Below are 21,589 nucleotides of genomic sequence, written 5' to 3'. Positions count from 1 at the left end.
GGGGCTCAGGCCCACCCAGACATCTCCGCCGTGTCTCCCAGCAGGTTCCGGGCACTCCAAAGGGCCATACGCTGCCGACACCGGCTCACCAGGCAGTCGGATCTGCCGGGTGGGAGACAGCCCCCGTAGCTTCGCGCCCCATGGCCCATCGGGGCGCCGCAAGGCCGGGACCAGCGGCAATGGCGAAGGCAGCCGCAATGTCGCACTCGGCTCAGAAATAAGCACACCGCTGATAGCAGTATCGTTCACAGACAACAGGGTGCACTGTGGATACCTCGGATGGGCACCAGGTAGGACGATGAACAAAGCGATATGCTTGGGGTACCGGATGGACAGGAAAGCACGTCCTACTCCGCCGCCATCTTAGCCACGCCCCTCTGACAGCAGAATTTAAACATCACTGCCACTACTCATAAACATCAATGTGCTCAAAATAGTGTCATTAACATATCACAACATCAGGAGACCAGGTCACTCCAATTGAATCACAGTGGTTCTTCGACATCCAGGGTCCAACTTGTGTCATCTTCCGTGTTAAAAATGTCTTGAACCCACTCGTCAGCAACATTAAGCCATATGTACTTAAAGAGGATCAAGACCACAACTTTTTCTTTGCAACCTTTAAGCCTTTGATGGAAGAGCGATTCAGAAAAGGGGGTGGTGAAGAAAAGGGGGTGGTGATGGACAGAGTTTCTGAATTAAGCAGAATACTCCTACCCAGTCAACAGATCAGGGCTTGATCCATCACCGTTTTTTAGCTCACTGCACCATCCCAGTTCAGAACCTGGCTACATGCAAATTAGACCCTCTGGGTATGTAGCGCGCTATATAAATCCACTTGACTTGACTTGACTTGACTGGGAAGGAAACCAGCTTCCGGGGACCGGTTTCTGGCATTACAGCCGTCATCGGCCCGGCTTGCTTGAATCCTGATGGTGCAATGAGCAAGGGACTCACATCTGAGTATACCCTTCCACGCTTATGGTGGACAAAATGATTCAGAAAAGGGGGTGGTGATGGAAGAGCTGTTGAACATTCCTTCGTCTGAAATTGGCATCTCTGTTCCTACATAGGTGGAGACAAATTCGGGTCCAACAGAATATTCACAAAACTGAATGTAAGTGATACTGGCTAGTATACCAACTTGGATGCCTTCTTCTCTTTTTACAATGCCAAGGTAAGAAAACACCCAATTACCTGCCTACACCTATTCAAAGACAGAAACACAGCACTTTAAGATCCATGTCTACATCTCCCCCGGTGACGGAGAGCCAAAGATCCATGTCTACATCTCCCATGGTGACGGAGAGCCAAAGATTCATGTCTACAACTCCCACGGTGACGGAGAGCCAAAGATCCATGTCTACATCTCACCCAGTGACGGAGAGCCAAAGATCCACGTTTACATCTCACCCAGTGACGGAGAGCCAAAGATCCACGTCTACATCTCACCTAGTGACGGAGAGCCAAAGATCCATGTCTACATCTCGCCCAGTGACAGCGAGCCAAAGATCCATGTCTACATCTCACCCAGTGACGGAGAGCCAAAGATCCATGTCTACATCTCGCCCAGTGACAGCGAGCCAAAGATCCATGTCTACATCTCACCCAGTGACGGAGAGCCAAAGATCCATGTCTACATCTCCCCTGGTAATGGAGAGCCAAAGATCCATGTCTACATCTCGCCCAGTGACAGCGAGCCAAAGATCCCTGTCTACATCTCCCCTTGATGGAGAGCCAAAGATCCATGTCTACATCTCCAACGGTGACAGAGAGCAAAAGATCCATGTCTACATCTCCCCCGGTAACGGAGAGCCAAGTTTACATCTCCCCTGATGATGGCGAGCCAAAGATCCAAGTCTACATCTCCCCCTGTGACGGAGAGCCAAAGATCCATGTCTACATCTCCCCCTGTGACGGAGGGCCAAAGATCCAGGTCTACATCTCCCATGGTGACGGAGAGCCAAAGATCCATGTCTACATCTCCCCCAGTCACGGAGAGTCAAAGATCCATGTCTACATCATGTTGGAGAGCCAAAGAAAGGGTGTTTTATGCGGGATGTGCCAGGCTTGTGTAACTATTCCGAAGCCTTGCACTCCCTCTGCATTATTGGGTTGTTGTAAACATGCCTAATGGGACACCATGGAGAAGTGAATTAAATATAGAGCTAAAGAGAAAAAACAGGAACATTTCCAAGAGATAATGAAGGAAGGTATGTGTACTTGTGACAACATGAAAGGACGGGGGCATGGCTACGACGCGAGGCGGAATGGCTGCCTACTGAGCTCCGTCAACCAGACCGAACATTCGGCGAATACCACTGTTTCGGCACACCCAAGGTGCCAAAAATTGCATGAGGAGACTGTGGCTACTATCTGCGGCGATCGACGAACTTTAAAATAATTTATCCTGGCAGAACCCTTCCAACGCTGTGCCCGACTCGCCGATCGACTGCTGACAAGATGGCAGACGACCGCAACTAAGAGTGGGAAGAAGGCCGTTGTGCAGCTGTGGGTATGCGGCGCGTGACGCTGGAGCGCCGGTATCTGTTGCGACTGTATTCCCGGCCCTGGCGGGGCGCCTACAACCATTGACGCTGGGCCCCCGTGTCACGGCTGCAAAATTCGTTGCCGGAGGGCCTGCTGCCAAGAAGAGGGCACCGGAGGCTGATTGAGCCGCCAACGCACTGGAGAGGCACTGCTGCGGGCGAAATACGGGCACGACCCGAGACGGAGTCCAGGACGTCGGAGGCATCGAAGGAGGTGCGGTAAGTGGGGCTGGTGCTCTGCCTGGTGCTGGAGGCGGGTTGAGCTGTGTGGCCCCACCTGACCGCCTGTTGTGCTGTTTAACACTGGTGTTTTTCGGGGGCCAGAGCGAGCTGACTGACCTGGCCGCTGTGGGGCGTCTGTGCTGCTTAACTGTTGGGGGGACTGTCGGCTTGGTGCCCCTGGGAGAGGTGGTACGAGACTGCAGCCCTGGTTCACGGCCCGGCCTGCTATTGCGAACGGACTGGGTGTAGGGTTCGGCTGGTGCCCCTGGACCGCGGGGTGGGGGCTGCGCAGGAACTTCAAGCACGCGTAGAGGTGCTGGCGTTAATTGGAACCCCCGAAGGGACTGGAGCTGTACCTCTGAACTGAGGCCCTTGTGGCACAGGACAGGTGGCGCAGTAAAGTTGGGCCCCAGGCAGATAGAGTGAGAGTGAGGGGCTGGCGCCAGCTGAATTTGTCTGTGGTCTTGCGGAACCTTTTGAGGTGGCCTCAGAAGCTTAGGGTTGGCCTTGGGAAATCTGTATAAACACAGCTGCTGGTGGCGTCCTGAGACTCTGCTAACACACTGGCCTCTTGAATCTTCTTAGGGGACACACACCCACTATCGGCTGTATTGGCTTGCTGGCTGGGTGTACCGACACCTTGCTTCTCTGTTGGTGGTCTGAGTTGCCGAAATAGCAGATTCAAATACCTGTGATCTGAGCATGAGGTGTGGTACCACTGAGGGTGAACTCTGTAATTGCCTTGTATACTCTGTCATTATGGGGAAATATGACCCTAAGCAGCTGAAGCTTCAGTTTGAAAATATGCGAATCACGCACGCCAACGAGGCCGTGGGAGACCAGCCATTGACGCAGGGCGCGTCGGAGGTAGTGGAGGATTCGGAGTATGACACCAGGACTATCTTACTTGAACTGCGCTCTGGGATGAAATCCATAGATAGTAAAATTGACGCCCTTCATCCAGTCTAGATGCTGTGAAGGTGAACACTCATGAGCACACGCTGGATGTATTGGAGAACAGACTATCGGACACTCAGGACTCGCAGGCGGAATCCCGGACCAAGATTATACAAATGGAAAAGATATTGGAGGTTATCAAAGCAAAGACCAAGGATTTGGAGGCGCGGTCCAGAGACAATAACCTTTGTATAATTGGCCAGCAGGAGTCTACCGACATCTCCAAAATGGAAACTTTCGTAGATGGTTTGCTGAGAGAACTGTTTGGTCCTGTGCTGTCCTCTGTAATGATTGTGGAGAGAGCGCATCGAACTCTGTGCCCCAGACCTAAGTCGGGCGCGCCACCTAGACCGATACTGGCACACCTACTCATCTATGCCGACAGGGATGCGATTTAACATGAGGCCAGGGCTAGGAGTCCCATAAACTACAAGGTTGATAACCTATTCTTTTTTCCAGATTACACTCCAGCAGTTCAGGCGGCGCGCAGGGAGTTTGTGCCAGTGAAAATGTTACTTCAGACTGCCTCTGTTCCATATGCTATGTTGTACCCAGCTAAATTAAAAATTTCTCATGAGGGGCAGGCGCATTTCTTTATGGACTCGAAGTCTGGCTAGCAGTTCTCAAAGCATATTGCAAGGCTAAACCCCGACAGGGCGAGCTGGGGAGCCTGTCAGCTTCACTGAATCTTGAGGACACAGATTGATGATGTAGCCATTGAACTTTTGATAGTCGGGGGTGGCTTGTGACAGGGCTGCGGGTGGTGTTCGATCTGGATTTTCGATAAAGGCTGAGGTTGGGAGTGTATTCCCTCTTTTCTTTGAGTTTGCATTTAATTTTCGGTAGATACTATTCTTGAACGCTGTGAACCTTATGGTTGGTGGCACACAGGTGTGCCGAACGGTTTAAGTCTGGCAATCTCACCACAGAGTGAGAGATCGCTGCCGTTCTCTCCCCCTGATTGAGAGTTCCCCATTTGATAAGTTGTATCGATGTTGGGTTAAATGTGTGGGAGGGGGGTAGGATATGGTCTCAATCTAATTGGGAGGTTGGAGTGGGTGTGGGGTGTAGGGAGGGGCGAACGGGAAAGGTTTCATTTCATGTTTTTGTTTGGTGTTTTTATATTATTTGGAATGAGAGCGGAGTTGTATATTATGTCAGATGCATGTGTCACTAATTCCGACCTCCTGTCCTGGATCACGCCGACCGCTTGGCTATTATGGACTGCTCGACTGCCTTATGGGTGAGAGTTACAGGCTCTTGACGTGGAACGTGAGGGGTCTCAATTCCCCTAAGAAAATACGCCAGGTGCTGGCTTATCTGACTCGACATAACTTTCATATTACACTGTTGCAGGAAACGCATTTGGGTAGACATGTGGGGCGCCGCATCGCTGGCAGGTGGGCGTGGTATGAGCTTGCGTCTTCCTTTTTCTCGTATGCCGGGGGGGCACTGATTCTGATTAAACGAGGTAGAACATTCACGCCGGCCAGGACGTATGTGGATGGAGGAGGGCGATGTGCAATGATGCAGGGGAAATTGGGTGGCTCCTTGGTATCCATAGTTAATATGTTTGGGCCTATTGCTGATGGCCCGGAGTGTTTCATGCGAATATATGCAGAATTGAGAGAATGGCCAGAAGCAAATGTTGTGCGGGGAGGCGATCTGAACACATACCTGAACCCTGACTTGGATGAAATCCACTAAGGCACAGAACTCCCAGAGTGGCCCAGTGTGTACGAAGTGCTATGTTGAAATTTGGACTGAGTGACGTTTGGAGGGTGCGTAATGCACAAGTAAAAGAAGGTACACATGCAACACAGTTACACAACAGTTGGTCGCGACTAGACTACTACTTGCTAGTTGGGGTGGCATCTGACTGAGTGTTAGAGATCAAGAATCTGCCACGCACATTGTCAGATTACAATCCGGTTCAATTAGACATTAGGGTTCCAACGGCCGTCCATCGCCCCTTTACGTGGCGGTTGCAATCAGAGGCGCTGCTTGATCCATTGTATGAGATTACGGTGCGTGACACTATAGAACAATATTTCCTACTTAATAAGGGATCTGTGGATAGTGCCTTCACTTTGTGGGAGGCGTTTAAAGTAGCAATTCGGGGCGGGCATATTGAGGAACAGTAGAGAACAGCTTTCCAAGGTCCAAGCTAAGCTTCAGACACTGGAACGAAACTACGCAACGCCCCCTTCGGCGGACTCGTTGGCCCGGATACTCGAATTGGTCTTGGAATATGACACCTTGGCTGAATCGGAAATATGTTACATTTCGCGCAGGCACACGGCGCGCAGGTATGGAGAAGGGGGAAGACCGGGCCGTACATTGGCAAACAAGATTAGGGCCCGTGTGGAGCAACCCCAGATCGATAAGATCAGACTCCCATGGGGAGAAACATTATCATCCGCTTGGTATTACTGAACAATTTCGCGCCTTTTACGTGGATTTATATACATCCAGAGGTGAGGCGACAGCAGCCACGATGGACGGGTACTTGGAGGACGTGGCGTGCGCCTGGCTGTCAGATGTCCACAGGACATATCTGAGCTTATCGATCGACGTGGAAGATATCAAAGCTGATATTATGGCTTTACCCAATGGAAAGGCGCCGGGCCAGATGGTATTACGGTCGAATTTTATAAGACATATGCACATCTGGTCGTCCTGTACCTGCTAGTAGTGTATGCGGAGGCACATGAGGTGGGAACACTGCCGCCGGCGCTTTGGCAGGCGCTGATCATAACTCTTCTCAAGAAAGACAAGCCCCCAGATAAATGCGATTCTTATAGACCCCTTTCATTGATTAACATAGACACCAAAATATTGGCCAAGATACTGGCCGTTAAGTTACAACCCCTGATGTCTTGCCTGGTTCTACCGACCAGTCTGGTTTTATACCAGATCAATCTACGTCGCACAATTTGCGGACTATCTTCTCCATGTTTCATGTGTTGGAGCCACGCATGTCTGCTGCGGAGGTCCTGTTGGACGCAGCCAAGGCATTTTATTCGGTGGAGTGGAAATTTGTTTTTTTAATTCTTCAGCGTATGGGATTTCCGCCTATTTTATACAATGGATCAGGGTGCTGTATACAGATCCATCCGCCAGAGTGCGGGTTGGCGGTTTGACATCTGACCCATTTGATATTAAGTGGGGCACGCGGCAGGGCTGCCTTCTGTTGCCGCTGCTCTTTGGAATTGTACTGGAACCACTGGTGTGCGTTATTAGGCAGAGACATAGGGAAACAGCGCTAAACTTTAACTATCGCCCAGTTGCCATTTCGTTATATGCGGACAACATGGTGCTCTTTGTTCGCGGGCCCTCGCGGTATCTAGCTCAACTTCTGCGAGAGTATGTAAGATTTGGCTTACTGTCGGGACTGGTTATGAACTGGGAAAAATATGTGGTCATAGCTTTAACAGAATCCACAACTCAACCTGATATGGAATACACGTTGATATGGTCCGTAGACCCAGTTAAATATCTTTGGAGTCTGGATCCACAGAAACCCGGAAAGAGTTATACGTGAGAATTACGGGCGGCCATACACTAAACTGGAACTGCAGGTGGATCTGTGGGTAGCTCTTCCACTCTCTTTTGCGGATCGTATCGCCTTACTCAAGATGGTAGTCTTGCAGGTGTGTTTGTATTTATTCGCAAACATCCCGATTGTGTTGTCGAAAAAGTTTTTTAATACCCTCCGTGGGACCCTACTTCGTTTGGTATGGGGAGGGAAGCCAGCCCGGGAGAGTTGGTCTGTCCTCACTAGTGATTATGATAAAGGTGGATTTGGGGCGCCGACTTCTATGTCTATTATCTTAGTGCACAGGCCCGATATGTGTATTACTCCACATATAGCAGTGGAGGAGGGAGACGCCTACCCAGTCCCATTACGCAGTATGATCATGCACCGAGCGCGTGGCATTCCAAGAACAGAAATCAATGCGGTGGACACGACGTTAGCTGTCTGGCAGGAGACTGGGCGACTGGTGCATAAATTACCTATATATGTACCGGCCATGCATATAGAACACCACGGGGCACTGTCGGTCACCCAGGAGACGCCGTCAATACGACTAGTTAAAGAGGCGGGTTTCCAGCTGATGGGGGATCTATATCCAGAGGGGACATTTATCACACAGGACACTCTACAATACATAAGTAATCCCACGTTGTTGTTTCGATTTGCGCTGCACAGACTCAGACACGCCGTTTGAGCTCATTACAACAGCTCCCCTCGGGAGCCTCCTACTATGTTGTCCCTACAGTACATGCTTACTACCCCTACTAATAACAAGCATTTACAATGCAATGGTCTCGGCATTGTTAAAGATGGAGCCATTGGCATTGCTAATGACATTATTTTTATTTATGTTTTTGTTTTGAAAACATAAATAAATGACATTGTCATTTACAATGCCAATAGCTTAATCGCTCGCAAATGCGAGACCTATTGCATTTGCACCCACACAAAGCCACCTACACACACAAACAGAGCCGCCCACACAGTCATTCACATAGAGCCACCCACGCACACAGAGCCACCCACGCACACACACGCACAGAGCCACCCACACACACACGCACAGAGCCACCCACGCGCTCACAGACAGTCAAGAGACACCCACGCGCACACAGACAGACAGAGCCACCCACGCGCACACAGACAGACAGAGCCACCCATGCGCACACAGACAACAAAGCCACCCACGCGCACACAGACAGAGCCATCCAGGCGCACACAGACAGACAGAGCCACCCAGGCGCACACAGTAGCAAGTAAACAAGAGTGCCAATAAAGCCAACCAGAGGTAAGCAATGGGCTGGCTCCAAGTCTAAGCCCATTTAAAGTTGTCGGACCGCACTTGGAAAGCAAAGCAAGACTTCATGCTATCTGTTCGGCAACACTTAGCGCGAGGAAATTCCAACTCTAAACTGAGGATCACCAGCATGGAGCGAACGAAGCAATGCGGAAGAAGAGGAGTCCGTGTAAATGCAAACTCCATGGAAACATGACAGAAACAATGCAAATACCAAACACAAAATACACTGGTTTTAACCGCGTGTCAATTAGATGGTACTCACAGTGGCAGGGCATGAGGTAACAGCAACAAACAAAAGCACTGACAGCACCAACATATTTTCTGCCGCAAATCAGATATCTATTTATCAAAATAGTACCACCGTATTTATACTAATACCACTTGTTAACCTTCATGTTTTTTATAGCTTGCACAGTGCTTTGCAGTTTTCTTACATCAATGTAGCACCCACGTGGCTTTATTTCTAGTGCCTATTTTGGTGAGTCCAATTATTTCTCCATCCTGGGTTCAGATTTTGTCATTCTATCTCGTCACGATGTACCTCTGGCAATCGGATACTTTTGCAGCGTTCTCTTCGTGTCTTCTTGTTGCCAAATTAACTTATAAGGTCTTAAAGTGCTCTTGGTTGTAATGTTTCAGAGACGAGTCCTGCCTTGGATTTCCAAAAGGTGCTTGCGTGCTGCCCTAATTGAAGTCTGTGCGCTAAACAAGTGCTATTTAGCAATAACATTAAAGGGTCGGGCTGTTGGAGTGTTGTATGATGAATATTGCAAAGTCTGACACGCGCATGCGTGCGAAAACAAAAATCACTGCTGAGCATTAGGCCGACGAAAATATTAATGTGCACAAATTAACACAGCGCTAACAACTTTCTACTAGTAATTCCCCAGCAAACACATCATTGTCACAGGAAAGGGGAGGCACGTCCTGCAACTTAAAGAAGCCTGCATGAAGGGGCAGCCAAGTGTGTGTTACAGCGCCGCGCGCTGGTATGCAGACTCCCCTTGCATTCCAGCAGGCGCCGTCGCGATCCGGCCTGCATTGGCATGCTGTGGAGACAAGACCTGGCCGCGCGCAGAACATTATCCTATGGTGAAACGCTGCACGCGGCCAGGTCTTGTCTCTCTTCGGTGTTCTCAGACTGCTGAGACGCCGACAATAGTTCTCTGGCGAGAACGCGCTTTCAGCGCGTTATAGCCGAGACCTAAAAAAGTAGTCTCGAGATAATACAGACTAATAAGGGAAGAGTGTATGGGTCTGCCAGACAGAAGCTGGGAAAGATGGAATGCCTGTTTGGCTGCCCCGATATTGGAGAAAGACTGGAAGTATATATGTGAATTAACAGGCACAGTTGTTATGAATGGGAACTTGCGGATCATACATTTTAAATACATTCACCAGTTGTACTGCACGCCTACACAGAATTGGGCTGCGTGAATCTAGTTCCTGTGCGCGCTGTGGCCAGGCTGATGCTGATTTTTTTTAACCTTGCTTGGGGGTGTCGAAGGGTGCCTCATTTTCGGATGCTTGTTGTGAGAGATATAGAGGTCATGGCGTGTGTGAAGCTGCAGTGTACCTCGCTGGACTGCCTGTTGTCTTGTGGTTCGAGGCATGTGGGCTGCTGAATTCATATCTGTGCATAGATCGCCGCCTAGTGTTGGGTCCGGATGATTGCACATTGTTGTCCTGGAAGAGTCTTCGAAGTATCACGAGATAGGTGGCTCCTCCCCTGGACTACAGTGCGCATGGGCATCGCCTCCATCCCCAGATTGTTTTTTTCCGCCATTGGGTTCGGATGTGTTTCGGTTCCCTCTGTCGGAACCGATAGTTGTTCTACTTCTACTCGAGACCAGAAGGTCTCTAGGCTGAGCGTCGGTATAGTTGCGTTCGGGTTTCTTGTCTGACTCTCGGCTCCGAACTCTTGCTACCCTTCCGCGTGCTTTCGGCGCGGACCGGCCTACACTACACTTCTGCTATGGAGCGGACACCGTTTAAGAAGTGCCCGGTGTGTAACTCCAAATATTCACACCTCGACGTGCACCCCGTGTGCAATACCTGCTTGTCACCGGACCATAACGAAGACAGCTGCATGGCGTGTTCGAAATTCCCGTGCAAGAAAACTCTCAAGATCCGTCGGGCCAATAGGCTCCAGGCCAAGTTATCGGCTACCGCGGCGCCCCCACCAGACGACATATTCCAAGAATCTGTTGGAGACGAAGACGACGTACAAGGTTCGGAATCTAGTCCCGCGTCCGAAGGGGATGCCTACGACGCGGGTGATGAAGACTTTGACGAAGTCGCCGCCGACGACGAGGTAGGGGACGACGATCGGGCTATTGCCACCGTGGGGGATAGCTCGGAGGAGGAGCATCCCCAACCAGACTCAGGGGTCAATCCCCTTCATACGGCTTGGGTCGAGGGATCGCCTTCGGGCCTTACCCAAGATCTACTTATAAGTCCTACGTCCCCGCCTCCGGGCCCGGTCACGGACATTTCTGAGACGCCACCCCCGTTAAAGAAAACGAAAGTGAAGCCATCTGGTCACGCTCCCTCGGTTTCGAAACCGAAAGTGAAAGATGCGCTGGGGCAGAAGGTTCTGGAGGCGTCAACTTCCAAAAAATTCAAGATGGTCGACTTGAAGAGCCACGCCAAGATGGCCGACCCGAAGCCCTCGGGGTCGACGCCAAAGGCGAAGTCAACCGACGCGGCCGCGTCGGCGCCGAAGGGGGTCGAGGACCCAAAGACGGCTCCGAAGAAGCATCAGGGCGACGACGCGACCCGGGCTCGGTCGGCGCCGGCCCTTGGGGAAAAGGCGCGTGAGGTGTCGGCCCCGAAGAAGGTGCCTGCCATCGATCCGACTCCCGGCTCGGGGAGATCGCTCGAGCCGGTCAAGCGCTCTCCCGCCTTAACAAAGAAGGTGGCGGAATCCCTGCAGCGGATACGGAAGGACGATGTGGTTCCTGATCAGGACACTGTGGCGCCCAAGCACACGCCGAAGCCTGCGAAGGCGCAAACGCCTATCCGTTTTACTCTGCCGCCAAAGTCGACGCCGAAGGCCTTCGCGCCGAAACATAGCGGGCCCTCGAAGGAGGTATTGACACCGAAAGCAGCCTTGGTGGTGTCGAAGCTTCGGCTCCAGTCGCTCGCTGAGGATGAGCGTCGAGAGGTCATCATCGACGCCAATACTGGAAAACTGTCTCTCCTCAAGAGGAAAATCACCACTGAGCCGGTGATGGAACATTTTCGGATCCCTCTCAAAAATAAGAGGGACTCTGTGGACACTTCGGCCCGATAGAACCTGTGTCTCCACAAGCCCTAGGGCACTCGCCGTCGCATTCCGCCGCAGGCGATGCTGACGAGGAAGATGCCGAGTACAACTATCCGGCGTACTCGGATCCGGAGGAGGAGCACGAACCTTGGTCGGCCGGAGGCGACACGGAGGACCCGCAGTCGGGCCAGGACACGCAACTTTTTGCGGCCAACACGTCACCGAAGGAGGACTCGGCGGCCTTCAACGCTCTGATCGAGAGAGCTGCGGCTAACCACGATGTCGAGCTGCACTCGGACCCTGTGGATGTGGACTTTTTATTTGACACTTTCTCAGTGGCCGAAAAATCAGTCAAAACACTGCCGATGCTTAAGGGGGTGCTTAAACACGCAACGGAGGTCTTCAAGGAGCCCACCCAGGCGCGTGTAGTCAACCCTCGCATTGACAAAAAATATAAGGCAGCGCCCTCGGATCCTACATACATCAAGGGACACTTGCCACTGGACTCGTTGGTTGTATCCAACGCTCGGAAGAGGGCGAACTCGCAGACCACTGGTGACGCTCCTCCCCCAGACAAAGAGTCCAAAATCTTCGAGGCCTCAGGGAAACGAATTGCTGCACAGGCAGCTAATATTTGGAGAATCTCTAACACACAGGCCCTACTTGCACGCTATGATAGGGCTCATTACGACACCTTAGAATCACTACTGCAACACTTGCCTGACCAGTACAAGGAGGCAGGAGAAATGCTGATTCAGGAAGGAAAGCTCATCACAAACGCATCCATAAAATGTGCGCTGGATGTGGCCGATACAGCCTCCAGGGCAATCAACACCAGTGTGTTGCTTAGGCGGCATGCTTGGCTTAGAATTTCAGGGTTCAAGCCCGATATTCAAACGACAATACTGAACCAAACAGTTAATCCTGACCACCTGTTTGGCCCTGAGGTGGATGCGACGCTGGAAAAAATGAAAAAAGATACAGACACTGCCAAGTCTATGGGGGCCCTCCAATCTCAGCAGTTTCGGAGTGGTTCCTTTCGCCGCTCCAATTCCAGAGGCACCTCAAGGGGTCAGGCGTCGCAGTCCACACAGTATTACAAAAGTAACACCCAGACCTCGTACAACAACAAGGGTAGAGGTGGCTACAGAGGCATTAACGTCAAGGGCAGGGGACGTGGAAACAACAGCTCCAGGTCCACCACCGCCAACAAGCAGTGACGTCTTGTCACTGCCCCCCGACCATACAACACCGGTCGGGGGGAGACTCCAGCAGTTCCTGCCCGCGTGGAGATCCATCACCACGGACAGGTGGGTCAAGTCTCTTATCCAGTACGGTTACTGTCTGGAACTTACTTCCATTCCACCAAACATAACCCCAAGGAGCCGTCCTATGTCCGGCGAGCACTTGACCTTGTTGCAGCAGGAAGTTCTAGTCATGCTGCAAAAAGGGGCAATAGAGCTCGTTCCATTGCAGGAAAGGGGAACAGGGGTTTACTCCCTGTATTTTCTATTTCCCAAAAAGGACGGATCCCTCAGGCCCATCCTGGACCTCAGGCCCCTCAACTGGTACATTCTCTCGGAGCACTTCCATATGCTCACGTTGCAGCAAGTACTCCCTCTGCTTCAGCAGGGGGACTTCCTGGCTACGCTGGATCTGAAAGATGCATACTTTCATATCCCCCTGCATCCTTCCCACAGGAAGTATCTCAGATTCACGATTCAAGACCAGCATTACCAGTTCAGGGTTCTGCCGTTCGGGGTCACCACGGCGCCAAGGGTATTTACAAAGTGCCTAGCGACTGTGGCGGCGCATCTCCGTCGCCAAAACGTCCACGTCTACCCCTACTTGGACGACTGGCTCATTCAAGCAAAGACAGAACAGCAGTGCGTCGACCACGTGTCACGCACCATTCATCTCCTGCACGATCTGGGATTCTCTCTGAACTACCCAAAGTCCCATCTCCAGCCCGCCCACGTGCGACAGTATCTGGGCGCGACAATCAATACTCTGACTGCCACTGCGCAGCCAAGTTCAGTGAGAATCGCCAGTATCCAGACGCTGATCCAACGATTCAGACCTCAGCACTCGCTTCCAGCGAAGGTGTTCATGCAGTTGATAGGCATGATGGCCTCCTGCATCTCCATTGTCCCGCACGCGAGACTACATATGCGTCCGCTTCAGGAGTGCCTTGCACGTCAGTGGACTCAGGCTCAAGGGCAACTGACAGACCTAGTGTTGGTGAGCGGTCGGGCATACAACTCTCTGCATTGGTGGAATCCACAAAACCTTTGCAAGGGCCGACCATTCCAAGAGCCTGTGCCACAGATTATCCTGACAACGGACGCCTCTCTCCAGGGATGGGGAGCGCATGTACTCCAGTACACAGTGCAGGGACTCTGGACACTACAGCAAAGGAAGATGCACATCAATGTGTTGGAACTGATGGCAATCTTCATGGCCTTAAAGGCGTTCCAAGTACATCTGTGCAACAAAGTCGTGTTGATCCGGACGGACAACATGACGGCCATGTACTACATTCAGAAGCAGGGAGGTACACACTCTCCGCAGCTGTCTCATCTGGCTCAGAGCATGTGGAAGTGGGCCATTCAGAGGAACATCTTCCTCATGGCAGAGCATCTCCCGGGAAAGGACAATCAGATGGCAGATCTGCTCAGCAGGCACAGCCATCAAATGCACGAGTGGGAGATACATCCATCAGTACTCCAACCGTACTTCCAAAAGTGGGGTCATCCAGAGATAGACCTGTTCGCCACAAGGGAGAACGCAAAATGCCAAAGCTTCGCCGCCAGATTCCCACACCCGCAATCACAGGGCAATGCGATGTGGATGAACTGGTCAGGCAGATTTGCGTACGCTTTTCCCTCAGCACCTCTGATACCGCTGGTGGCACGCAAGCTCAGGCAGCACTCGATGACTCTCATCCTGGTTGCTCCGACGTGGGCTCGCCAACCATGGTACACCACGTTTCTGGAACTCTCCGTGGTACCGCATCAAAGGCTTCATCTCACCCCCAGCCTTCTGACGCAGAACCATGGCAACATTCAGCACCCAGACCCGCAGCAGCTCAACCTGGCGATCTGGCTCCTGAAGTCCTAGAGTTTGGCTACCTCAATCTTCCCCCCGATTGCATGGACATCATTCGGGAGGCAAGAAAGCCCACTACTAGAGCCTGCTATGCGGCCAAATGGAAGAGGTTTGTCATCTACTGTGTTAACCACAATATTGACCCGCTGGATGCTTCCATTCAAAACATCATTTGTTACCTGTTTCACCTGTATCAATGCAATTTAGCGTACTCTTCCATCCGCATTCACCTGTCTGCTATGGCGGCATACCTCCAGAATAGGCAACACCTGTCACTCTTTAAGGTCCCTGCTATCAAGGCCTTTCTGGAAGGACTCAAAAGGGTCATTCCACCACGGACACCACCAGCTCCGGAATGGAACCTCAATGTGGTTCTTACAAGGCTGATGGGTCCTCCCTTCGAGCCACTGCACTCTTGTGAGCTTCAGTTTCTAACTTGGAAGGTTGCGTTCTTAGTAGCAATTACATCGCTACGGAGGGTTAGCGAGCTGCAGGCGCTCACCATTCAAGAACCTTTCTTCCAGGTGCATGCTAACAGGGTTGTGCTCCGCACTAACCCTAAATTCTTACCTAAGGTTGTTTCTCAATTCCATATAAACTAGACAATTGAGTTGCCGGTGTTTTTCCAAAACCCAGAGACGCTGGCGGAGCGGATGCTCCACACCCTTGATGTTAAGAGAGCCTTGATGTACTATGTAGACAGGACAAAAGATTTTCGCAAAACAAAGCAGCTTTTTGTTGCTTTTGCCACACACCACAAGGGAAACGCTATCTCCAAAGCGGGGATCGCTAGGTGGATCGTGAAATGCATTCAGATCTGTTACGCTAAAGCTAAGCGCACTCTCACTATCCCACCGAGGGCCCATTCCACCAGGAAGTTGGGGGCCTCTATGGCTTTCCTAGGTAACATTCCCTTAGAAGATATCTGTAGAGCAGCCACATGGTCTACCACACATACTTTCACTAAACACTACTGTGTAGACGTGCATTCCAAACAGCAGGCAGCTGTTGGTCAGGCTGTTCTCAAAACACTTTTTCAGACTGCTGCAGCTGGCACGGGCGGCCGCCGCTAATGGAGGGACTGCTATGTATTCTATGCACAGATATGAATTCAGCAGCCCACATGCCTCGAACTGCAAATGCTACTTACCAGTATGCATCTGTTCTTGGCATGTAGGGCTGCTGACATTCATATCGCCCACCCTCCTCCCCGGCGCCTGTAGCAGCTGCAGTATTCATTCATGTGTATATATATATGCTCATAGCATGGTCATCACTCACATACTTCACTCCATCTCTGCCAATGGCTAAAAACAATCTGGGGATGGAGGCGATGCCCATGCGCACTGTAGTCCAGGGGAGGAGCCACCTATCTCGTGATACTTCGAAGACTCTTCCAGGACAACAATGTGCAATCATCCGGACCCAACACTAGGCGGCGATCTATGCACAGATATGAATGTCAGCAGCCCTACATGCCAAGAACAGATGCATACTGGTAAGTAGCATTTGCATTCCACAGGTAAAGGGAGTATGTGGTAGATTTGTACCCCTGGTGCTACTCATGGCGAAGCGAAGAGTGGCCATTAGATGGGTTGGGGTGGGAGACGCAGCCCCAAAGTAGACCACTGGATTAAAGACCTGGTCTACTGCAAGGGTAATATGGAGACTTATGCAGAAGAGTTGCCCTCAGTGTCGAGACCAAAAGACCTATGGGAGCCCCTGAGACAATTCCTTCAGAATAGGGCGGCGGAAGCAGAGCAGGATGATGCGAGTCAGGCTCCATGAGGAGATGTGGTTGGCGACTCAGGCGGTGATCTGGAAGGATGAAGGGAGGATGCTTCAACATTTTAATCTGACTTTGAAGATATCGTTCAGGAATGATGGGAGGATGGTTTTGTGGTAGTCTTATAATTTGATGTCTTTTGTGCTTTTGTTGGATTTGAGGGGATGTGTTTTTTGTGGCATTTTGTTTCTCATTATATATGCACAATGATGATATGATCCATGCTTGCATTGTTGATGTGTATCTCTTTTTTGTTTATGCAAATAATAATGTAATTTAAAAAAAAAGATCAAAGGTCACAATGGACTTGGCTGCATTGGGCTACTGCCATGGGCTGCCTATTAGGCAGCATCCTAGCTATGACTCACTTTTTTGATCCCTCACGTGGAAACAAAATCTAGATCTAAACTTGTCTGGATCCAACTTCTGAATGATTCACAGACATTGAGATTCAAAAGATGAAAAGCGTAGCTGAAACTCTTATCTTCATGCAGGGAAATGGCTTGTATTGCAAAAAATTTCAACACAAAATCCATTTGAAAGGGTACTGCAAAGGCTAGCACCAGTGGATCCATAAAGCCTGCTTGGGTGAACAATTAAGCAGGAGTTGCCTTTCTTCAGTGGTTGAAGTCATGAAGTAATCCAGCAGTGGCGATGATCACCAAGTCCCAGCCACTGGTGCAGAGGATCTTGTTACCTTTAAACAGTGACTGCCATTCTTCCCCACCTTCCATTTCCCAGTTTGAGGGAATATCTCCAGCTGTCTCCATGATTGGTAGAGGATAACCTGGGGCATATGGTTTCTGGATATTGTGTAGAATGGGTGCAGGAACAGACTTGCAGTTTTCCAGTCCCAAATTCCACCAATGGTATTTACACTTTTTCTCTTAGGCGTGCTGAGTAAGGAACTTCTTGAAGAAGAAAATTTATCTGTAAGATATTAAATTGGTCCTACCACTGTGACATCCTCCTTGTGTCTATAGCAAAGACTACCATGATGTGGGTTATAAGTGAAGTTTGCAAGAGAAGTGCCCTATTCTAGCATCTATACTGGTAGTGTCCTCGCAATGAATTCACTAACTGCATTTTCAATTCTTTTTGTATTTATTGAACTACTTTGGCCTGTTGATCTTCACCCATTCATTGTAAGTGTGTACTACTGATTCAGTTATTGTATCTCAAAGTATATCAACTTTTATAGTTCCTAAAATATTGTTTTAAATGCTGCACAGTAATAATTTATAAATGTTTTAAATTTCTGGTGCTATGTATTCTATTTCTTTTATTTATATATAACCTGTGACTAAATCTCCTCAATTTAGCACTTTAATGTTTGTTTTCTATTTGAATTATTTTCCTTTCAGCAGAAGGTTATTGTGCATTTGTGTTTCTTCTCTTTAGCATTCACCAACCCATTTGCAACACCTGCGACTGCCCCTCAGCCGTCACTGCCCTCGACAAATCCATTCCAGACCAATGGAATGCTGCCAGGTGAGACTGAGAAAGTATAAAATAGTCTGTCTTGTAGTTTTATCCTCATTACAAAGGCACAATAGACTCAATGCAGATTCACGAGTTTAGCTGGATTACAGATCCACAAGCTTAGCTGGATTCCTCACCAACAAACAAGGTCCCTAGTTGTGCATATGTTTTTGAGAAGAAAAAAAACGTATGTTGAAAGACCATTTTGGTTATAATCCACAACTGAAATCTACTAACAATTCTCTTGTTGTGCAGAGGTAAATACAAGTTAGCTACCATAATCTGTCACAGATGGTTTTCAAATGACAACCTAGATGACATTTCTGAAGGCGCTCACCACTTTCATTTTTCATCTGTGATGTGCATTTTTTTCCATGCAACAATGCAAGGCCATTCATATTTTTTAGAAAGTGTTACAGCAACATAACAGCATTCAGTTCCTGTGGGTATTTGTATTATTGTGTAAATACAGCACTCTTTCTTCTCAACATAGTTCCTGGAAGGACATCTTGTTGCAGACAGTGATAGTCCAGCCTCATGTCTGCATTCAGTGTCAATGAGTATATTAGGTGCTTCAGAATGTAACCATCGCTGACGTTCATTATATAACATCCACTAGGATATATAGTCGCTAAAGGGGCCAAGCTTACATCAGCATTTAATATATGTATGTTGTATTTGGTAAAGCATGAGCCCAGCTCAAAGGCAGTGGAGCAGTGTACAGAATCAAAGGTAAAGATACAGTCAGCCAGTGATTGCAGAGGTAGCAGAGTTCTGAGAGCAGAAGCAGACTATTAATTCATCAGGCGATTGTGGTCTTTGAGGAGGTGGGCCTTCAAGTCACTCCTAAGCTTGAGCAAGGTTGATGTGGTCAAGATGGATATGGAAATGGTGCGACAGAGCCTGTGAGGATCTCTTATTCTTTCAAATATAATATAAATGCTGCATGTAACAGTGCAGTTATTGTTTACCCTTTGTGTTGTCTTGCATCCGGTTTGTAAGAGCTGTCAATGTTGATGGCTATGGAGAGTGACTTGCAATGGGCAAATGAGTTTTTGCCCAGGGTCTCTCTTAGGCTATGATTGGGCAAGTGCTTGAGATGAGGTGGGCTCTGCCTAGCTCTGGGCAGCACTGGGTCTAGGCTGAGTTTCACTGGATGTTTGTCTTGATAGCCTCAAATAGTTGTGTATGGGCATTTTAGCATCCAGCTATTAGACCGTTTCGACTGGTTTTGAACATTTACTATCATTTGAGAAAGGGACTTTTGGTCTTGCTGTGCCTCCTTCACAGCATCTGCACAACCATCTCTTAAATCTTAATATTCGGGCCGTGTCTTAGGAGCCGACCAAGATAGCAGCTTATTAGCGAAGCTCCATCCCTCGTTTGCCGGACACCCTATTATCCGGTACTGCTAATGTCTGCACAGTGGTGAAAACGTAGCGGAAAGTTCTGGGCCAACAACAAGACCCAAATCTAGTGCAGTGCACAGACAAGACACTAGATCGGAGGCTCAGCGAGGGAAGGCCTGCACAGCACCAGGCACTGAGGATTGCCTAACCGGATCAGTAAAGACATCCGGAACAGCTGTGGCGAACTCCCCCTGTCCTAGAGGAGATGCAGCAGGCACGGCGAGGGTGATACCCTCGGCAGGCCCTGCTGCGATATACACCGGGGGAGGTGCTGGGAATCAGCGGTGATCGAGGAGCGTGCAGGGCCTGGCGACGAACCTCAGTGGTCGGTGGAGGTGTATAGTCCGCGAGGGTCTGTTACTCCAATATTGGAACTTTCATAGATTCACATGCCTGAATCATTCCCTGTCGTCGAGACTGGAGTCTCCGGTATATTAAAAAGCAGTGCTTAGTAGTATAGCAAACTGAAAAGAGGCCTAGGCCCATTTCCCTTTTGCAACCCATAGCCTTTGTTATGTAAAAAAGGCCCAAACTTTTCCCTGAACCAATCAGAGCTCCTCGCCCTCTAGAACACTCCTGAGAGAACCTTCTGCCCCTCAGATTTTTCTACCGCACGTTGTGCTAGGGCAGGGGTCTTCAATCTGTGGGGCGCGACCCCCAGGGGGGTCGTGGAGTCCTGGGAAGGGGGTCGCAGATTGTCAGTTTGCCTTAGTGGCGTCGGGCTGATTGAGGGTGCTCATGACAGAGGCCTAATTCACACCCAGCTGTGAAAAACAACAAAGCCTCATTAAAAGTAAAAGGTCTTTTAAAGACCTGTGAAGTAAGGGTGCAGGTTTGTGTGTGTCCCTGAAGGTGTTTAAGCCGAGGAGGGGAAGGGATGGGGGGCAGGGGAGGGTGGCTGGGGGAGGAGGCTGTAAAGCATAAAGCACAAACCCTCAGACTTGGCGCCTGTGCGGGAGAAATGTGCATGAGAGTCTGCTCTTTAGGTGAGATGTTGTTACAGCCTGTCCGCCCACCCCCACCCCCATCAAGGAGGCACAGAGATGCCCTCCCATGAGAGAGGAAGAGGGAAGAAGACACAGAGAGATACTGACCCCCCCCCCCCCCCACACACCCTTCCCCCATGAGAGAGGCACAGAAAAGGTGGGTGGATGGATGGATGAAAGGGTGGATGGATAAAGGATGGATGTATGGATGGATAAAAGGTTGCATGGATCATGATGGATGGATGGATGGATGAAAAGGTGGGTGGATGAATGAAGGGTGAATGGATGGATGGATGGATGAAAGGGTGGATGAACGAAGGATGAATGGATGAAAAGGTGTATGGATGAAAAGGTGTATGGATGAAGGATGGATGGATGGAAGGAAGGATGAAACGGTAGATGGATGAAGGATGGACGTATGGATGGATAAAAAGTTGCATGGATGAATGATGGATGTATGTATGTGTGGAAAAAGTGGGTGGATGAATGATGGATGGATAGATGAAAGGGTGGATGGATGAAGGATGGATGGATGGATGGATGGATGAAAGGGTGGATGGATGAATGATGGATGGAAGGAAGGATGAAACGGTAGATGGATGAAGGATGGATGGATGGATGGATGGATAAAAAGTTGCATGGATGAATGATGGATGTATGTATGTGTGGAAAAAGTGGGTGGATGAATGATGGATGGATAGATGAAAGGGTGGATGGATGAAGGATGGATGGATGGATGAAAGGGTGGATGGATGAAGGATGGATGGAAGGAAGGATGAAACGGTAGATGGATGAATGATGGATGTATGGATGGATAAAAGGTTGCATGGATGAATGATGGATGGATGGATGTGTGAAAAAAGTGGGTGGATGAATGATGGGTGAATGGATGGATGAAAGGGTGGCTAGATGAAGGATGTATGTATGGATGGAAGGAAGGATGAAATGGTAGATGGAGGAAGGATGGATGTATGGATGGATAAA

At 49.8% G+C, this 21,589-nt stretch overlaps 1 protein-coding gene across 3 annotated transcripts in view; it reads left to right on the top strand.

Annotated features, from left to right (window-relative positions):
• Window positions 1-21,589, top strand: part of AGFG2 (ArfGAP with FG repeats 2) — a 533,383-nt gene that overhangs the window by 401,096 nt on the left and 110,698 nt on the right. For all 3 annotated transcript variants that reach the window (XM_086946193.1, XM_086946194.1, XM_086946195.1), the window contains one exon: window positions 18,130-18,219. In XM_086946193.1, the coding sequence (XP_086802319.1) occupies window positions 18,130-18,219 (90 nt within the window). The remainder of the gene's footprint in view (window positions 1-18,129; window positions 18,220-21,589) is intronic.

Source organism: Lissotriton vulgaris, chromosome 12 (genome assembly GCF_964263255.1).
Source record: "Lissotriton vulgaris chromosome 12, aLisVul1.2, whole genome shotgun sequence".
Lineage (NCBI taxonomy): Eukaryota > Metazoa > Chordata > Amphibia > Caudata > Salamandridae > Lissotriton > Lissotriton vulgaris.
This window is presented reverse-complemented; position numbering and strand designations above follow the sequence as displayed.